The sequence below is a fragment of the Taurulus bubalis genome (genome assembly GCF_910589615.1).
Source record: "Taurulus bubalis genome assembly, chromosome: 1".
Taxonomy (NCBI): domain Eukaryota; kingdom Metazoa; phylum Chordata; class Actinopteri; order Perciformes; family Cottidae; genus Taurulus; species Taurulus bubalis.
The window spans coordinates 44,081,734-44,097,269 of record NC_136589.1 but is presented as its reverse complement, the minus strand read 5'-3'; the positions used below and the strand labels follow the sequence as shown (position 1 = coordinate 44,097,269).

At 41.1% G+C, this 15,536-nt stretch overlaps 1 protein-coding gene across 7 annotated transcripts in view; it reads right to left on the bottom strand.

Annotated features, from left to right (window-relative positions):
- dlg1b (discs large MAGUK scaffold protein 1b) overlaps nt 1-14,038 on the bottom strand; it is a gene marked incomplete at its 5' end in the record, with an annotated part of 66,237 nt that extends 52,199 nt beyond the window's left edge. For 4 of the 7 annotated variants that reach the window (XM_079220793.1, XM_079220795.1, XM_079220794.1 and 1 more), the window contains 4 exons: nt 1,645-1,716; nt 4,843-5,006; nt 11,850-11,981; nt 14,020-14,038. In XM_079220793.1, coding sequence (XP_079076919.1) covers nt 1,645-1,716; nt 4,843-5,006; nt 11,850-11,981; nt 14,020-14,038 — 387 coding nt within the window. The remainder of the gene's footprint in view (nt 1-1,644; nt 1,717-4,842; nt 5,007-11,849; nt 11,982-14,019) is intronic. The other 3 variants (XM_079220796.1, XM_079220798.1, XM_079220799.1) reach the window with 1 other exon arrangement.
- Between the last annotated feature and the right edge of the window lie 1,498 nt (nt 14,039-15,536).

Below are 15,536 nucleotides of genomic sequence, written 5' to 3'. Positions count from 1 at the left end.
ATCCGTTCATTGTAATTAAATATCAGCTAAAAAGTTCATTTTGGGTTGTACGTCTTGTTAGAAACAGAGGATCCATGAACCAGACAGGACGGCGTTCAGCGTCCCAGATATCAGAGACTTTAACGCGTACGAAGCAGAGATGAAACGTCGTCCACGAGGAGGTCGGCCCAAGAGTGACGTGAATAAACTCGAATCCCGCGATCAAACTCTGTCATGGCAACTCCTCAGTTCATTTTTTACGACAAAAAGCACCTGTAGATGGTACAAATACGTCGAGCTTCACTTCGTTACACTAAACAACTTTAACACGTGATGGAAGCATGACACACAAACAAACCTACAAATAAAAGTCACATAATTGCAGACGGCACATAAAAACCACCACCATGACGGTCCTGAACAGCAGTACAGCTCCAGCCTCTCGGGGATGAGCTGTCGGGGTCTCGAACATATTTAAAATCTGAAATATTAGGCTCGTTCGGTAGCAGGAGTCGTCGTCAATGAACTGCGATCAAGTCGGACAGTTTTCAGCTGCCTTCAAAGTATACACAGGAAGTCACAGAAAAAATGACTTTCTGTTAGTTCAGAACTTTTGTCTACTTGTAGTATATAGACCTCGTTCTGATTTATTCATAGGTGTTTATAAATATATAGTAATGTAGAAATGTGTGTGTAGCTGCAGCCTTTGTTCTTTTTATGTCTGCCTGTGAAATACATTACTACTGGTTTTGATATGTGTTGGATAAATACAATTTTGTATAAACAACCACACAAGATGTGTTTTTAGATTAAACATGAAACAAATAGCCAACAATCCAGCGTTAAGTATTACAACTACACATAAAATAAGAATGTTCTACAACACGTGGTGTTTGCTGTCAGGTCTAAGAGCCAATCAGCTCTCTGATGTGGCGCCAGCCAGGCGTTTCCCATCATGCACTGGGCCACGCAGTCGTTGGAGAGCTACTGAAATCGACGGCCGCCTTGATCTCGTGGGATTCATTTACTTCTGAAAAATGCTCAAAACTATTTTTTTTATATGAAAAAAGTTCAAACAAATGTCGGCTTTAACTGGCAAACTATCCAAGTTCTTATGGAATCAGATTTATCGGCTTCATCAGCTGAAATGTGACGCAGACGCTGTATTTTGCAAATACTGTTCCTTCCAAAAAACGATGTGAGAGTAAATGTGTTCAAAGCTTCAGGAGGAGGACCGGAGGTGTACTGTTCAGACCCGACAGCATGAACCCAGATGAATGAAGCACGATGACCCATGACGCCTGAACCCAGCACAAACCACCTCAACTTGCCGCTGTGTTTCTTCTCAATTTAGTCTTTTATCATTATTAATCAATCGATATAAAACCAGAGGAGAGAAGCAGCTGGAACGAGACGATCAGACTAAATGAGCCCGAGTACCTGTTGCCTCTTCTTCACGTGTCCTCTGGTTTCATGTTCAAACTGCACCTTTGGGTCGGTGTGAGTGAACGACAGCGACACCTTGAGGCCATCGTAGGCTGAACCTGACCCCCACTTTCCGCCCCCTCCGATGATCCAAAGCATATGAGGACTGGGCGGGACATGCAGCGAGGGTGAACGACATTGACACCCCCTCCCCACCGACAGCAGGCGTCCGGTACTTACTTGTCCGTCAGGGCCGGGGGGCCGTTTGGCCTGCGCCAACATGTGCAGGATTTCATTTAGGAGGGGGGAGTCCTACGAGTGACGAGGTTTGTTTACAATCAGAGAAGAAGAAAGAAAGAGAAGGAGTTCAATGCCAACACACAGACACACTGGCTCAAACTGGACCTGCACACAGTGGGTATGGTTTGTTTTAAACCGCTTTCAGTGCCAGACGGGTGGAGTTACAGTAGAAAACAGTGGCTGTAAAAAAAAACAGTTAAATACCATTTGACAGTTGCTGTTGTCAATCCAGTTTCCTCGTTACTGCTTTCTGTTCATGACCTTTTCGCACCTGAAAGTCTAGATGAGGGGTGGAAGGTTTACTGTACACAGACTATACCGTGCTGACGGTAGATCCTGGAGATGCAAACAAACGGCAGCACAGACGCAACGTGTTGCTGAGTGACGACGACGTAGGACACAAGGTCGCCGTTCATCACCGCGGCAAGTCAAAGTAAGCCGAGAAAGAACAACCGTAAGACATCGGGAACAACTAACTTACGCTCGGAGTGATCACAGTGACAGTGGCGAACGTTAACAGAGGTTGAGTTAGCTTGCATGGTGTGTTCAAGGTCTGTACAATGGGGCAACGGTTGATTAGTACGCAATCATGATGCGTTCAAATGACACCTACATCTCGTCAACCACAGGGTTGTTTAACTTAATTTAAATTGCTACCATACCGTAACCCTTGTGAGAAGAGACCTATGGTTTAAAACATAATTAAAGTAACCGTTAAGTTTAAGTACTTAGGTAAACTCTGTCAACTTGCCGCGGCGACCGCAACGTTTCACTAAACCCTTAATAAGTACCCCTTACAACTACGGGCTTGTGGGAGTCTAACAAAGCAATACATCCTTATAAACCCCCTGTTCTCCGTCGCACATTTCTGAGTCCTGAAGCCTCCCTGGTCCGCCCACATTTCTAAAACCGCGTCATTCAGCACACGCGGAAGCCGATGAACATTTCAATACCCAGCATGCCCAAATTGGCCAATGTTTTGCCATAAAATAAGTAATCTTTCCATTTTTGACTGAAACTCCTTCCTAACATGCCAATGCTCATTGCCATTCAGGACCGCTTAAGAAGGCCTTTTTGTGGAATCTGACTCATATCATGCGGGATGGATAGTTATGATCAAAATATGGTATAAAAGTGATTTTTTGGAAAATCTAGATTTTATTTCCAAGAAAATTCTGAAAAGATTTATATAAAATAACACAAGTATTAGAACTCATTTGGGGTTTGGGGACTACTTGAACACGGGGAACAAGAGGTATGGGGGGCATCTTCTAACGCTTGTAGCTCACAGAAAAAGCTGAACTTTAGATAAATACATTATTAAAAAGGTCTCTTTTGATTGTTTTTGTCTGTCTTATATTAATAACACAGCAACGAGATAAATGAGATTCAAAACCTTGATGGGATTATCCTGACTGAATAAAGGTTCATTTTGTTGTTCCACACACCAGCTGTTTACTGCCGTTTTTCCTCCACAAACCTCAGCTTTAAAAAACAATTTCATAAAAGGACCAGAAAATGACATTTTGTAGATTATTTTCCAATTTCTGGCTAATCCCATGAACTGTTATGGAAACCTGAGATTGCAGAGAAAGGACGGTAAAGATAGTCTCCTCTGCTGAACAGATCACTTTGTTTGATTTAATGATCTCAAACATGATCATCTTTAGTGTCACACAGTCTGTTGCTCTCATGTTATCACAGTTCCTCATTTCTGACTTCTTGATTCCAGTGAAGTCCCCGAATGCAAACCTTTCTAACCTCTAAACTTCACTCTGACTCATCACAACCAAAACGTACATCCGTTTAATTTGTAGTGAATTAATGATAATTAACTGTAATGTTAATGTTAAATCCCTCCAGACCTTTAACAATAATATTTTCATTAAAACCAGAAAGAATGTCACCTACCTTTAAAGTATATTCAGAATGGGCTTGTATTTTATTCTAACGGTGCTTTCATTCAAACAGAACCCGCTGTTGCGTCTGTAGGTTAGTTCAGTTCCCAGCAACTATCGATTTACAAACAACCTTTTTTAAATGATCTAACAGTCTCCGGATTATACTCATTATCATGTGCTAAAGCTGCATTCTCTCTCCTGACCACCAGGGGGCGACTCCTCTGGTTGTACAGAAGTAAATGCTTCATGTGTTAAAGCTGCATTCTCTCTCCTGACCACCAGGGGTGACTCCTCTGGTTGTATAGAAGTCTAAATAAATGACTCTACTTCTCTTGATTTATTCCCTCAGTAAACATTGTAAACATGAGTTTGTCTCAATCTGTAGTTTCAAGTCTTCTTCAATACAGAATGATGTTCATTTAGTAAATTATGGTCATTTAGAGTCAAACAGACCATAATGTAGGGGATGCTTTAGGGGCGGGCTACAAGGTGATTGACAACCAGAGACATTAATGGCGTCTCTACGTCACTCCTCCTCAGTGCATATATGGTCACTTCCTGTTCACTGGTTGCACAAAAAACAAGATGGCGACGTACAAAACACTGAACTGGAGGCTTCAAAACGTGATGATGATGCTACGATCACTTCTTGTGGCAAAAAACAAGATGGTGACGGCAATAAAAACAAGATTCAGGTACAGAACAACAGATGTGTTAATATTTGTGCTCTGAATCAGATGATATTCTTCTTGACCAATGAGTCAACGCGGCTCATCGACGGGTCATGGACCCAATTTCCATGACCAAATATTTAGTGAAATCTGGGTGTAAATATGAAAAAGTAAGAAAATGTAATATTTAAACTAACAATGAGAATACAAAGCATACAGTATACCTTAAGTGACACAAATGAATGAGACAATAGTTTGATTAAAAGAATAAACGTTTATATAGATGCCTGTATGGATGCCTGCTTATATTTTGAGCGTCTTTCTTTTAAAAGCATATTAATTATTTCAAACTCAGCGTAAATGAACGTCATGAACATAACACATTTCCATGACTTTTACAAAACTTTTAAAATTCCATGACTGTTCCAGGTTTTCCATGACCGTATGAACCCTACTCAGTCCGCCTGTGGCGAGAACAAACGCTCCTCCAGACGTCAGCTTGCAATGATTTGAACGGTGGGATCTATTTTAAACGGCGGGTCGGCTTCCCGTCAGGCACCTCTTACCTCGATGCTGGTGCTGAGGCTGGGTAGCGTGTCCGAGGTCACCGTCGTGCTTTGGAGGCTGGAGAAGTCCCACAGGTGGACGGGCGCCATGGGGTCCGCCGCCTTTGAAGACTCCGCCCATCTCTGACTGTCGGATAAGGTCACTTCGTAAAACTCCTGGATATCTGGGACGACAAGAGAGAGGCAGAGATTTAACCAACCGCAGAGGTTTCACTCCGACGGCATATTCAGATTTCTTTTATGTATATATACTTTTGTTTTATAAATCAGTAAAATTGTAAAATATATATTTTATTATACATATATTTATAAAAAATATAGATTTTTTTGATAAATAAAATATATCTATATATCTATATATCTATATATATATAGATATATATATATATATATATATCTATATATATATATAGAGATATATATATATATATCTATATATATATATATATATATCTATATATATCTATATATATCTATATCTATATATATATATATATATATCTATATATAGCTATATATATATATAGAGATATATATATATATATATATATATATATATATCTCTATATATATATATAATTAAATATATATATAAATATATATATATTTATATATATTTAATTAAATAATTTTCATCAATAAAAATGTATGAATATAAAAAGAATATACATTTAAAAAATGTATAAATAAATATATAAATACAAATATATATAAAAATGTAAAATTATTTTAAAAAAAAAGTCCACAGAGAAGTACTTGACTTTCCTCAGTAAAACTCTTTTAAACGATAAATTCAGTCAGGACTTCTCATCAGAATGACGCACAGGAACCTCAACTCAACTTTCTTTAGGAGAAACTATAGGCTCCTTCGAGATGAGCCAGTTCTGCGCAGAATCGATCGGCGCGCAATGCATGCCGGTTAGATTTGTGTCCGACTTGCTCCCGACTTGCTCTGACGTTGTGCACACGTGGTCAACGATACTCTCACGAGATCAAGCCGGCCGTTGATTTCAGAGTCAGACGCTGCAGTAGCTCTCCACGGACTGCGTGGCCCAGTGCATGATGGGAAACGCCTGGCTCTCGCCACAGCAGAGAGCTGATTGGCTCTTAGATCTTATCTTAGAATCCTCATTTTATGTGTAGTTGTAATACTGGATTGTTGACTATTCGTCTCATGTTTTATCTTAAAAACATATCTTGTGTTGTTGATAATACAAAATCGTATTTATACAACACATATCAAAATGAGTAGTAATGTATTTCACAGGCAGACATAAAAAGAACAAAGGATGCAGCTACACACACATTTCTACATAAATATATATTTACAAACACATGAATGAATCCAAACGTGATCTGTAAACTACAAGTAGACAAAAGTTCGGAACCAACAGGAAGTCATTTTTTCTGTGACTTCCTGTGTATACTTTGAAGTCAGCTGAAAACTGTCCGACTTGATCGCAGTTTATTGACAACGCCTCCTGCTGCTCCCGCTTTTTACAACCCTTTGATGGCTGAAAATAGCTTCAAATGTGAGACCTAAAAATATAAATGTCCCTCTTCGGTCTCATTGTTTCTCCTCTCTTCATAATAACTGCATGAATTAAATAAAACAGCCATGTTTCCCCACGGCCAGAAACATATTTATTGATCTATGAATACTTTTACTACAAGGAAGTTGAATCCTGTGTTTTGGGCCGGTGACTTTCTGGACGTTGGACCAGACGCACCAGAACATCACTAGTCGTTGACCATCGTCATCACCAGAACATCACCAGTCTTTGACCTTCGTCATCACCAGAACATCACCAGTCTTTGACCTTCGTCATCACCAGAACACAGAGGACTGACCGCATGACGACGCCGTGTCTTTGTTGGCGAACAGAAACGCCCATTCTTCCCGTTACAGCTGGAGGCTGGTGCCTCGGGTCATAATGGTTTCTGCCCGCCACAGACTTACTATCAGCGAGCCAGTGTTTTATTTTGGCGGTTATGCGGAGACAGCAGACAAAGAAAACAGCTGTTCTAAGAGGTTTAATGGAGCTCAGTCTACACTTGTTGTATGACACCGGTTTAACCATTATGTACTTTTATTAATGTCATTTAAAGATTATATGTTTGGGAGGGAATGAGCTTGTTTGTTTAGAAGCTGGCATTAGACTACGCTTTAAGTAATCTCTGAGAACAAGAACAACAACAAGAAGTGCAAGACGAACAAAAAGAAGAACAAGAAGTACAACAAGAAGAACAAGAAGTACAACAAGAAGGACAAAAAGAAGAACAAGGACAAGAACAAGAAGTACAACAAGAAGGACACGAAGAAACAGAACAAGAAGAACAACAAGAAGGACAAGGACAAGAACAAGAAGTACAACAAGAACAAGAAGGACAAAAAGAAGAACAAGAAGTACATCAAGAAGGACAAGAAGAAAAAGAACAACAAGAACAACAAGAAGGACAAAAAGAAGAACAAGGAATACAAGAACAAGTAGTACAACAAGAAGGACAAGAAAAATTAAAGCTGCTCGCAGCTGTGACTCGACTGTGACTACGTCAGTGCTCGGGCCCTGAAAAGAACAAGAAGGACAACAAGAAGAACAAGGACAACAAGAAGGACAAAAAGAAGAACAAGTACAACAAGAACAAGAAGGACAAGGACAACAAGAAGAACAAGAACAAGAAGAACAAGGACAAGAAGGACAACAAGAACAAGAAGGACACGGACAACAAGGACAACAAGAAGAATAAGGACAAGAACAAGAAGTACAACAAGAAGGACAACAAGAAAAAGAACAACAAGAAGGACAAGACCAACAACAACAACAAGAAGGACAAGACCAACAACAACAACCAGAGTTCAGAGGACTAGACTGAGGTCTATAGAGGACCAGGACTACACTGAGGTCTAGAGAGGACCAGGACTACACTGAGGTCTATAGAGGACCAGGACTACACTGAGGTCTATAGAGGACCAGGACTACACTGAGGTCTATAGAGGACCAGGACTACACTGAGGTCTATAGAGGACCAGGACTACACTGAGGTCTATAGAGGACCAGGACTACACTGAGGTCTATAGAAGACCAGGACTACACTGAGGTCTATAGAGGACCAGGACTACACTGAGGTATATAGGGACCAGGACTACACTGAAGTCTATAGAGGACCAGGACTACACCGAGGTCTATAGAGGACCAGGACTACACTGAGGTCTAGAGAGGACCAGGACTACACTGAGGTCTATAGAGGACCAGGACTACACTGAGGTCTATAGAGGACCAGGACTACACTGAGGTCTATAGAGGACCAGGACTACACTGAGGTCTATAGAGGACCAGGACTACACTGAGGTCTATAGAGGACCAGGACTACACTGAGGTCTATAGAAGACCAGGACTACACTGAGGTCTATAGAGGACCAGGACTACACTGAGGTATATAGGGACCAGGACTACACTGAAGTCTATAGAGGACCAGGACTACACCGAGGTCTATAGAGGACCAGGACTACACTGAGGTCTAGAGAGGACCAGGACTACACTGAGGTCTATAGAGGACCAGGACTACACTGAGGTCTATAGAGGACCAGGACTACACTGAGGTCTATAGAGGACCAGGACTACACTGAGGTCTATAGAAGACCAGGACTACACTGAGGTCTATAGAGGACCAGGACTACACTGAGGTATATAGGGACCAGGACTACACTGAAGTCTATAGAGGACCAGGACTACACCGAGGTCTATAGAGGACCAGGACTACACTGAGGTCTAGAGAGGACCAGGACTACACTGAGGTCTATAGAGGACCAGGACTACACTGAGGTCTATAGAGGACCAGGACTACACTGAGGTCTATAGAGGACCAGGACTACACTGAGGTATATAGAGGACCAGGACTACACTGAGGTCTATAGAAGACCAGGACTACACTGAGGTCTATAGAGGACCAGGACTACACTGAGGTATATAGGGACCAGGACTACACTGAAGTCTATAGAGGACCAGGACTACACCGAGGTCTATAGAGGACCAGGACTACACTGAGGTCTAGAGAGGACCAGGACTACACTGAGGTCTAGAGAGGACCAGGACTACACCGAGGTCTATAGAGGACCAGGACTACACTGATGTCTATAGAGGACCAGGACTACACTGAGGTCTAGAGAGGACCAGGACTACACCGAGGTCTAGAGAGGACCAGGACTACACCGAGGTCTATAGAGGACCAGGACTACACCGAGGTCTATAGAGGACCAGGACTAAACCCCCCTTTACATGCCCAAAACTCTGCAGTCTTTGGTTTCTGGGTTTTGTGGGCGTTTTATCACAATATAATTAATCTCTCAAGGTTTTAGGAACGGTTGGTCGGACAAAACATGACATTTTGAAGACGGTTTGAGGAACTCTTCCCCGGAGAACCTGCAGAGTTCAGGCTGCAATCAGCAGAGGAACGTCCAAACCACCAGAGTTCCTCTGAGAGGAATCAGGCCAGAGCTGAAAGAACGGAAAGGAAAGCAGAAACTCTCTGTAAAGCAGCAGAGTGTGAGTGTATACGCTTGTGTGTGTGTGTGTGTGTGTGTGTCTGTGGGGATTATGGACTCGGGGTAATCGTCGTGTCCACAGAGGGATTACATCGGGCTCGGCCGGCTGCAGACATCTCGTATTTGGGGGTTTTGGCAGATTGAAAACTGCGTGGCAGGAATGTATTTTTCACCAGGTCACCGAGACATGCCACATAAATTATGACCCGGCAGGAGACCGAGCCCACGAATGTCAATCACCTTATAGGTGATTGACATTTAATTTACGAAATGAACATCATGATGTATTTAAGAAGACTTGAAACTAGAGATTGCGACATAAACTCATGTTTACAATGTTTACTGAGGGAATAATTCAAGAGAGAAGTAGAGTAGTTTATATAGACTTCTATACAACCACAGGAGTCGCCCCGTGGTGGTCAGTAGAGAGAATGCAGCTTTAACACATGAAGCATAGACTTCTATACAACCAGAGGAGTCACAGACTGCAGCTGATATTCTTCAGCTCGTGTGAGGGAATCGAGTGAAGGAAGGACGAAGACGAGCAGAGAGCAGGGCACCGAGTTAACACTGCCATGTTATAACTTTAGTCATGGTTATACCTTTATTGATGTTATAACTTTAGTCATGTTATTACTTTAGTCATGTTATAACTTTAGTCATGGTTATAACTTTAGTCATGGTTATAACTTTAGTCATGTTATTACTTTAGTCATGTTATTACTTTAGTCATGTTATTACTTTAGTCATGTTAATACTTTAGTCATGTTATTACTTTAGTCATTTTATTACTTTAGTCATTTTAGTCATGGCTATTACTTTAGTCATGGATATTACTTTAGTCATGGCTATTACTTTAGTCATGGTTACTACTTTAGTCATGTTACTACTTTAGTCATGTTACTACTTTAGTCATGTTACTACTTTAGTCATGTTACTACTTTAGTCATGGTTATTACTTTAGTCATGGTTATTACTTTAGTCATGGTTATTACTTTAGTCATGGTTATTACTTTAGTCATGTTACTACTTTAATCATGGTTATTACTTTAATCATGGTTATTACTTTAGTCATTTTATTACTTTAGTCATTTTATTACTTTAGTCATGGCTATTACTTTAGTCATGGCTATTACTTTAGTCATGTTATTACTTTAGTCATGTTATTACTTTAGTCATGTTACTACTTTAGTCATGGTTATTACTTTAGTCATGTTATTACTTTAGTCATTTTATTACTTTAGTCATGTTATTACTTTAGTCATGTTATTACTTTAGTCATGTTATTACTTTAGTCATTTTATTACTTTAGTCATGGTTATTACTTTAGTCATGGTTATTACTTTAGTCATGGTTATAACTTTAGTCATGTTACTACTTTAGTCATGTTACTACTTTAGTCATGGTTATTACTTTAGTCATGGTTATTACTTTAGTCATGTTATTACTTTAGTCATGTTATTACTTTAGTCATGGTTATTACTTTAGTCATGTTATTACTATAGTCATGTTATTACTTTAGTCATGTTATTACTTTAGTCATGGTTATAACTTTAGTCTCGTTATAACTTTAGTCATTTTATTACTTTAGTCATTTTATTACTTTAGTCATGGTTATTACTTTAGTCATGGTTATTACTTTAGTCATGGTTATTACTTTAGTCATGGTTTAACGCCAAAAATTGGCGAGTCGTGCATGCGCAAGTGTAACCTGTTCACGGCGTAACGTAAACATTTACCCGAAAGTACAGGCATTTCTCCATGTATTTATTAATGACTTAGTTTGAGAACCACTGCTTTAAGTGTTTGTGTCGTCGCCCCCCCCCCCTCCCACTGAAGCAACATACAAACAGCTGCTCACCACTCGCAACAGCTGTTCAGTTGGCCAGCGGTCCTTTTCAGGGTCAATGAATAAATGTGTTTACTCCACACAAAAAAAAAAAAGTGATATACCGTGAAACCACCACAATCTTACAAAATACCGTGATATGCCCTACATCACGTAGTCTCTCACCAGTTTCCTTTGCATTCGTTTCCCTCCGCGCGCACACGCACGCACACGCACACACACACGCTGCTCTCTAACCCGCGGCTCTTTACGACCTCTCAGACAGACGTGACGGAGGCCGGAGAGGTCGCGCTCATCAGCCGGTGTTTGACCTCCGATGAAGAAGGTCTGGGTTTGACTGGACGAGCTCAACCGTCTTCATCACGATGATCCCATTGACCTCAGAGCGCGCGACCTCGTTGACCCCGACGGGCTCGTGACAACTTTCTCAGAATAAGAGTATTTGGTGTAGTCGGTGAAAACTGCTTTCAGTTAGTCTGAAATGGATCCGAGGAACCCGTTTCAGGATGACACACACAGTCAGTGACTGTCACACACAGTCAATGACTGTCTCTCACACACACACACACACACACACACACACACACACACACACACACACACACACACACACACCTATGAGAGCCTGGAACAGGCTGCTCTGGAAGATGTCGATGACCCTCTGGATGGAGAGGCGGAGCGTCCGGTCCTCAGCGTGGTGCAGCTTGGCCCGGTAGTCCTCCAGCAGCCGCAGGGCTCTCTGGGCATCTGAGGGGAGACGATTTCTATGACTTTTAACCACATTTCCATGACCAAACATTCAGTGAAATCTGGGTGTAAACATGAAAAAGTGAGAACATGTAGTATTTAAACTAACAATGAGAATACAAAGCATACAGTAAACCTTAAATGACACAAATGAATGAGACAATAGTTTGATTAAAAGCAAAATAAACATTTATATAGATGCCTGTATGTATGCCTGCTTATATTCTGAGCGTCTTTCTTTTAAAAGCATATTAATTATTTCAAACTCAGCGTAAATGAACGTCATGAACACATGAATATAATACATTTACATGACTTTTACAAAACCTTTGGGATTTTATTTTTTTCAAGGACTTTTCCAGGCCTGGAAATAACCATTTTAAAATTCCATGACTGTTCCAGGTTCTCCATGACCGTAAGAACCTTGATTAATGTATTTATATATGAACACAGGAAACTAAATCTGATTAAATGTCGATATTAAAAAGTAAAAACAGACTTTAATGATATTTAAGGCTCATATTTGTTTAAAAGAATACACGTCAAGACTTAAGGATTCAAACAGAGGGCATGTGGAGCTGACATATGGATAATCTGGTTATTAATAAACCGTCACGACGTCTTCTCACACGAGAGACGCCTCACGTTTCACGAGCCGGACCCGGAGACTAAACCCTGAGACTAAACCCAGAGACCAGACCCAGAGACCAGACCCAGAGACCAGACCCAGAGACCAGACCCAGAGACCAGACCCAGAGTCTGAAGACATCCATCGCTCATCTCATTAGTTCCTCTACTTTGATATTCTGCTGGTGAATAATAGTTTAACTCTAAAAGGTCGGCTTCAGGTCATCTTTGGGGGGTTTTTAGGCCGTCTAGTCTATCATCTTTAGATTTAGACCAAAACCCAGAAGCAGTAGGATGAAAAGCTGAAGGCGTGAACACAAAGCTGACGTTCCAGATTCAAGACTTTTTAAAGACTCTGAGGACGAGCAGAGATGATATATCCCAGATGTTTAATTTAATTCAAGGTTTAACTTTAATCATATAAAAGGTTTCTGAGACTATTATTACTCCATTAATCACCAGGGAATTAAAATCAGCCAATAAATTGATCTACGGAAAATTAATCCTCAAACATTTCAATAAGCAATTAAGAGTTTAAAAGTATATTATTTTTGTTTTGCTAAAACACCGAAAATGTGGGTTGTGTCACTTTGGGCTCAAATAACTTTTAAACGAGTTATTCAAACATTAAAAAAAAATTTAATTAAAAGTTTCCATAATAACTATATTAAAAAAAAGGTAAAATCCTGCTTTATGGCGTGCTTTTATTGTGAAAGGTGAATTTTCTCGTTATAGTTATTATTAAATGATTAACTCTTTACATCACAGTGGAGATGCATTCATATGTTTCTCTCCTCATGTAGGATATAATATGTTGAGATTAATAAAACAGATTTAACAGATAACTCAACTAACGGGGGAAATAATGAATGATGTAATAAATGGAGTTAAACGCTGTGCACTTGTTAAGTTAATAACTATGAACACGTTAAACTTCATTGTTATTGACATTAACACATGAAGTGATGAATCTAAATCAGAGGCTGTTGGACTAAATAATAATTAGGTTAATATTTGACACTTTTTCCAGGATAAAAGTAACTTAAAGAAGTGTATTAATGTCATAAGAACATGTGTATCTATTATGCATTTATTGATTTCCTTACAGTTAACCTGTTTGAAAGCTGCTGGTGACTGGTGTAAATATATTATTAATAATATAGTTTATTTATAGTCCGGGACGAGGTGCCTTCATGTACCAGCAGCTAACAGGCGGCTAAACCCGACTTTGACTCACTTTGCCCGGCAGGAGCCGGTCGGGCTGCGGGTTATATAACCCGCAGCCCGACCGGCTCCTGCCGGGTAAAGTGTCCTCTGCGTTGCGGTGCGTTTCCTTCACGAACCCGCAAGAGTTAGCGGTTAGCTCTGAGCTAGCATGCTAGTGGACATGTGTGTAAAGTGAGCGGCTCACCTTTCTTCCTGACTGGCATGGTGGAGGAGGAAGGGGTTCTGGTGGTGGTGAGGGTAAAACTTATATCTCGGAAGCGAAGCTGGACCCAGGAAAAAACAAAAACAAAAAAAGCTCCGCTGCGTTTGCCGACTCCTCCGGCTGCGTTTCCCCGCCGGACAGTGCGCCTGCCCCGGCGTGCCCCGCGCGGGCTGACCGCTCCAAAGCGGGAACAAATATATATATATAAATATAAATATAGCTTTCACCAACTCGCCAAAACTCCGGGTACGAACACTCCCGTTTCCCGGTGGCGCGCGCACGAGACGACGCGGAGGCAGCAGCTCACGAGCCCGCGCACGAGCCGTTTCGCGTTATTACTAACAGGAATTAAAAAAGAACAACAACTTCAAAGAGCCGCGCGGCGACACCTCAGCGCGAGCCCGACGGATCCAGCTGGCGCGCGCTCTCTGTGTGCGCGTGCACTGTTGCACTCGTGTCAAACTTCTCTGCGTGCAGATCCCTCCTCTCTTTCCCTTCGACTTCCTCCTTTATTCCTCCTCTTTTCTCCTTCTTCTTCCTCCTCCTATTCCTCCTCCACCTCCCCAGGTCTACAAATTCCAAACTTTCCTCCAAAATGGCGTCTCACGGAGCTGCGAACGTGAATCATGTGACTTCAAAAAGCCTCCCTCAACCTGCCGCCTATCATGCAGCTCACCTACGAGGAGAGGAGGTGGAGGAGAAGGAGGAGAAGGAGGAGGGTCAAGGAAGAAGAGAAAAAAGTTTGGGATTAAGAGAAAGGAGAGGTGAAAGAGAGAGAGAGAGAGAAGGAGGAAGAGGAGGAAGAGGAGGGGAGAGAAGGAGGAGGAGGAGGAGGAGAGGAGGATGGTCAAGGAAGGAGAGAAAAAAGTTTGGGATAAAGAGAAATGGAAGTCTGAGAAGAGAGAGAGAGGAAGAGGGGGAGGAAGAAGAGGAAGTGATGGATGACGAAGAAGAAAAACTGTTTGACTTTTGATCAAAATTACTTAATTCTAATTAACTATTTAACTGTCCAGTTATATTATTGATTATATTTAAACCTATTTATTTTGTTATTTATTATTATATTTTATTCATGATTCTATTTATATTTGTGCGTTATATGTTATCATATTTTATACTTTTGTACCCTTGATGATAACCCCTGGACCAGGTCCACCTGAGAGAACACCACGCTTAAAAAGCGTTTCACACCAAAAGCGTTGCAAATGTTACTCGCGCCTGAAAGGGGGCGTGGCTTGTCTCCGTAAAAACAATTACCGTTTCCGCCATTCACCATGGAAATAACCACTAGTTCTGCTTTATACTTGTTGTGTAAACTCCACACACGTGGGAACATCAAACTCCATGGTGTCTGGGTTCATAATATTATCCGTAGTCCCACAACAGCGTCTGAATGAAGCCGCTACCAGCGATACTTCATGACCAGCAGCAGTTTGATTTAGCAACGGCAAGACGGCGGTGATGATGACCGCACTTGCAACGGCAGCTGCTGCAGAAAC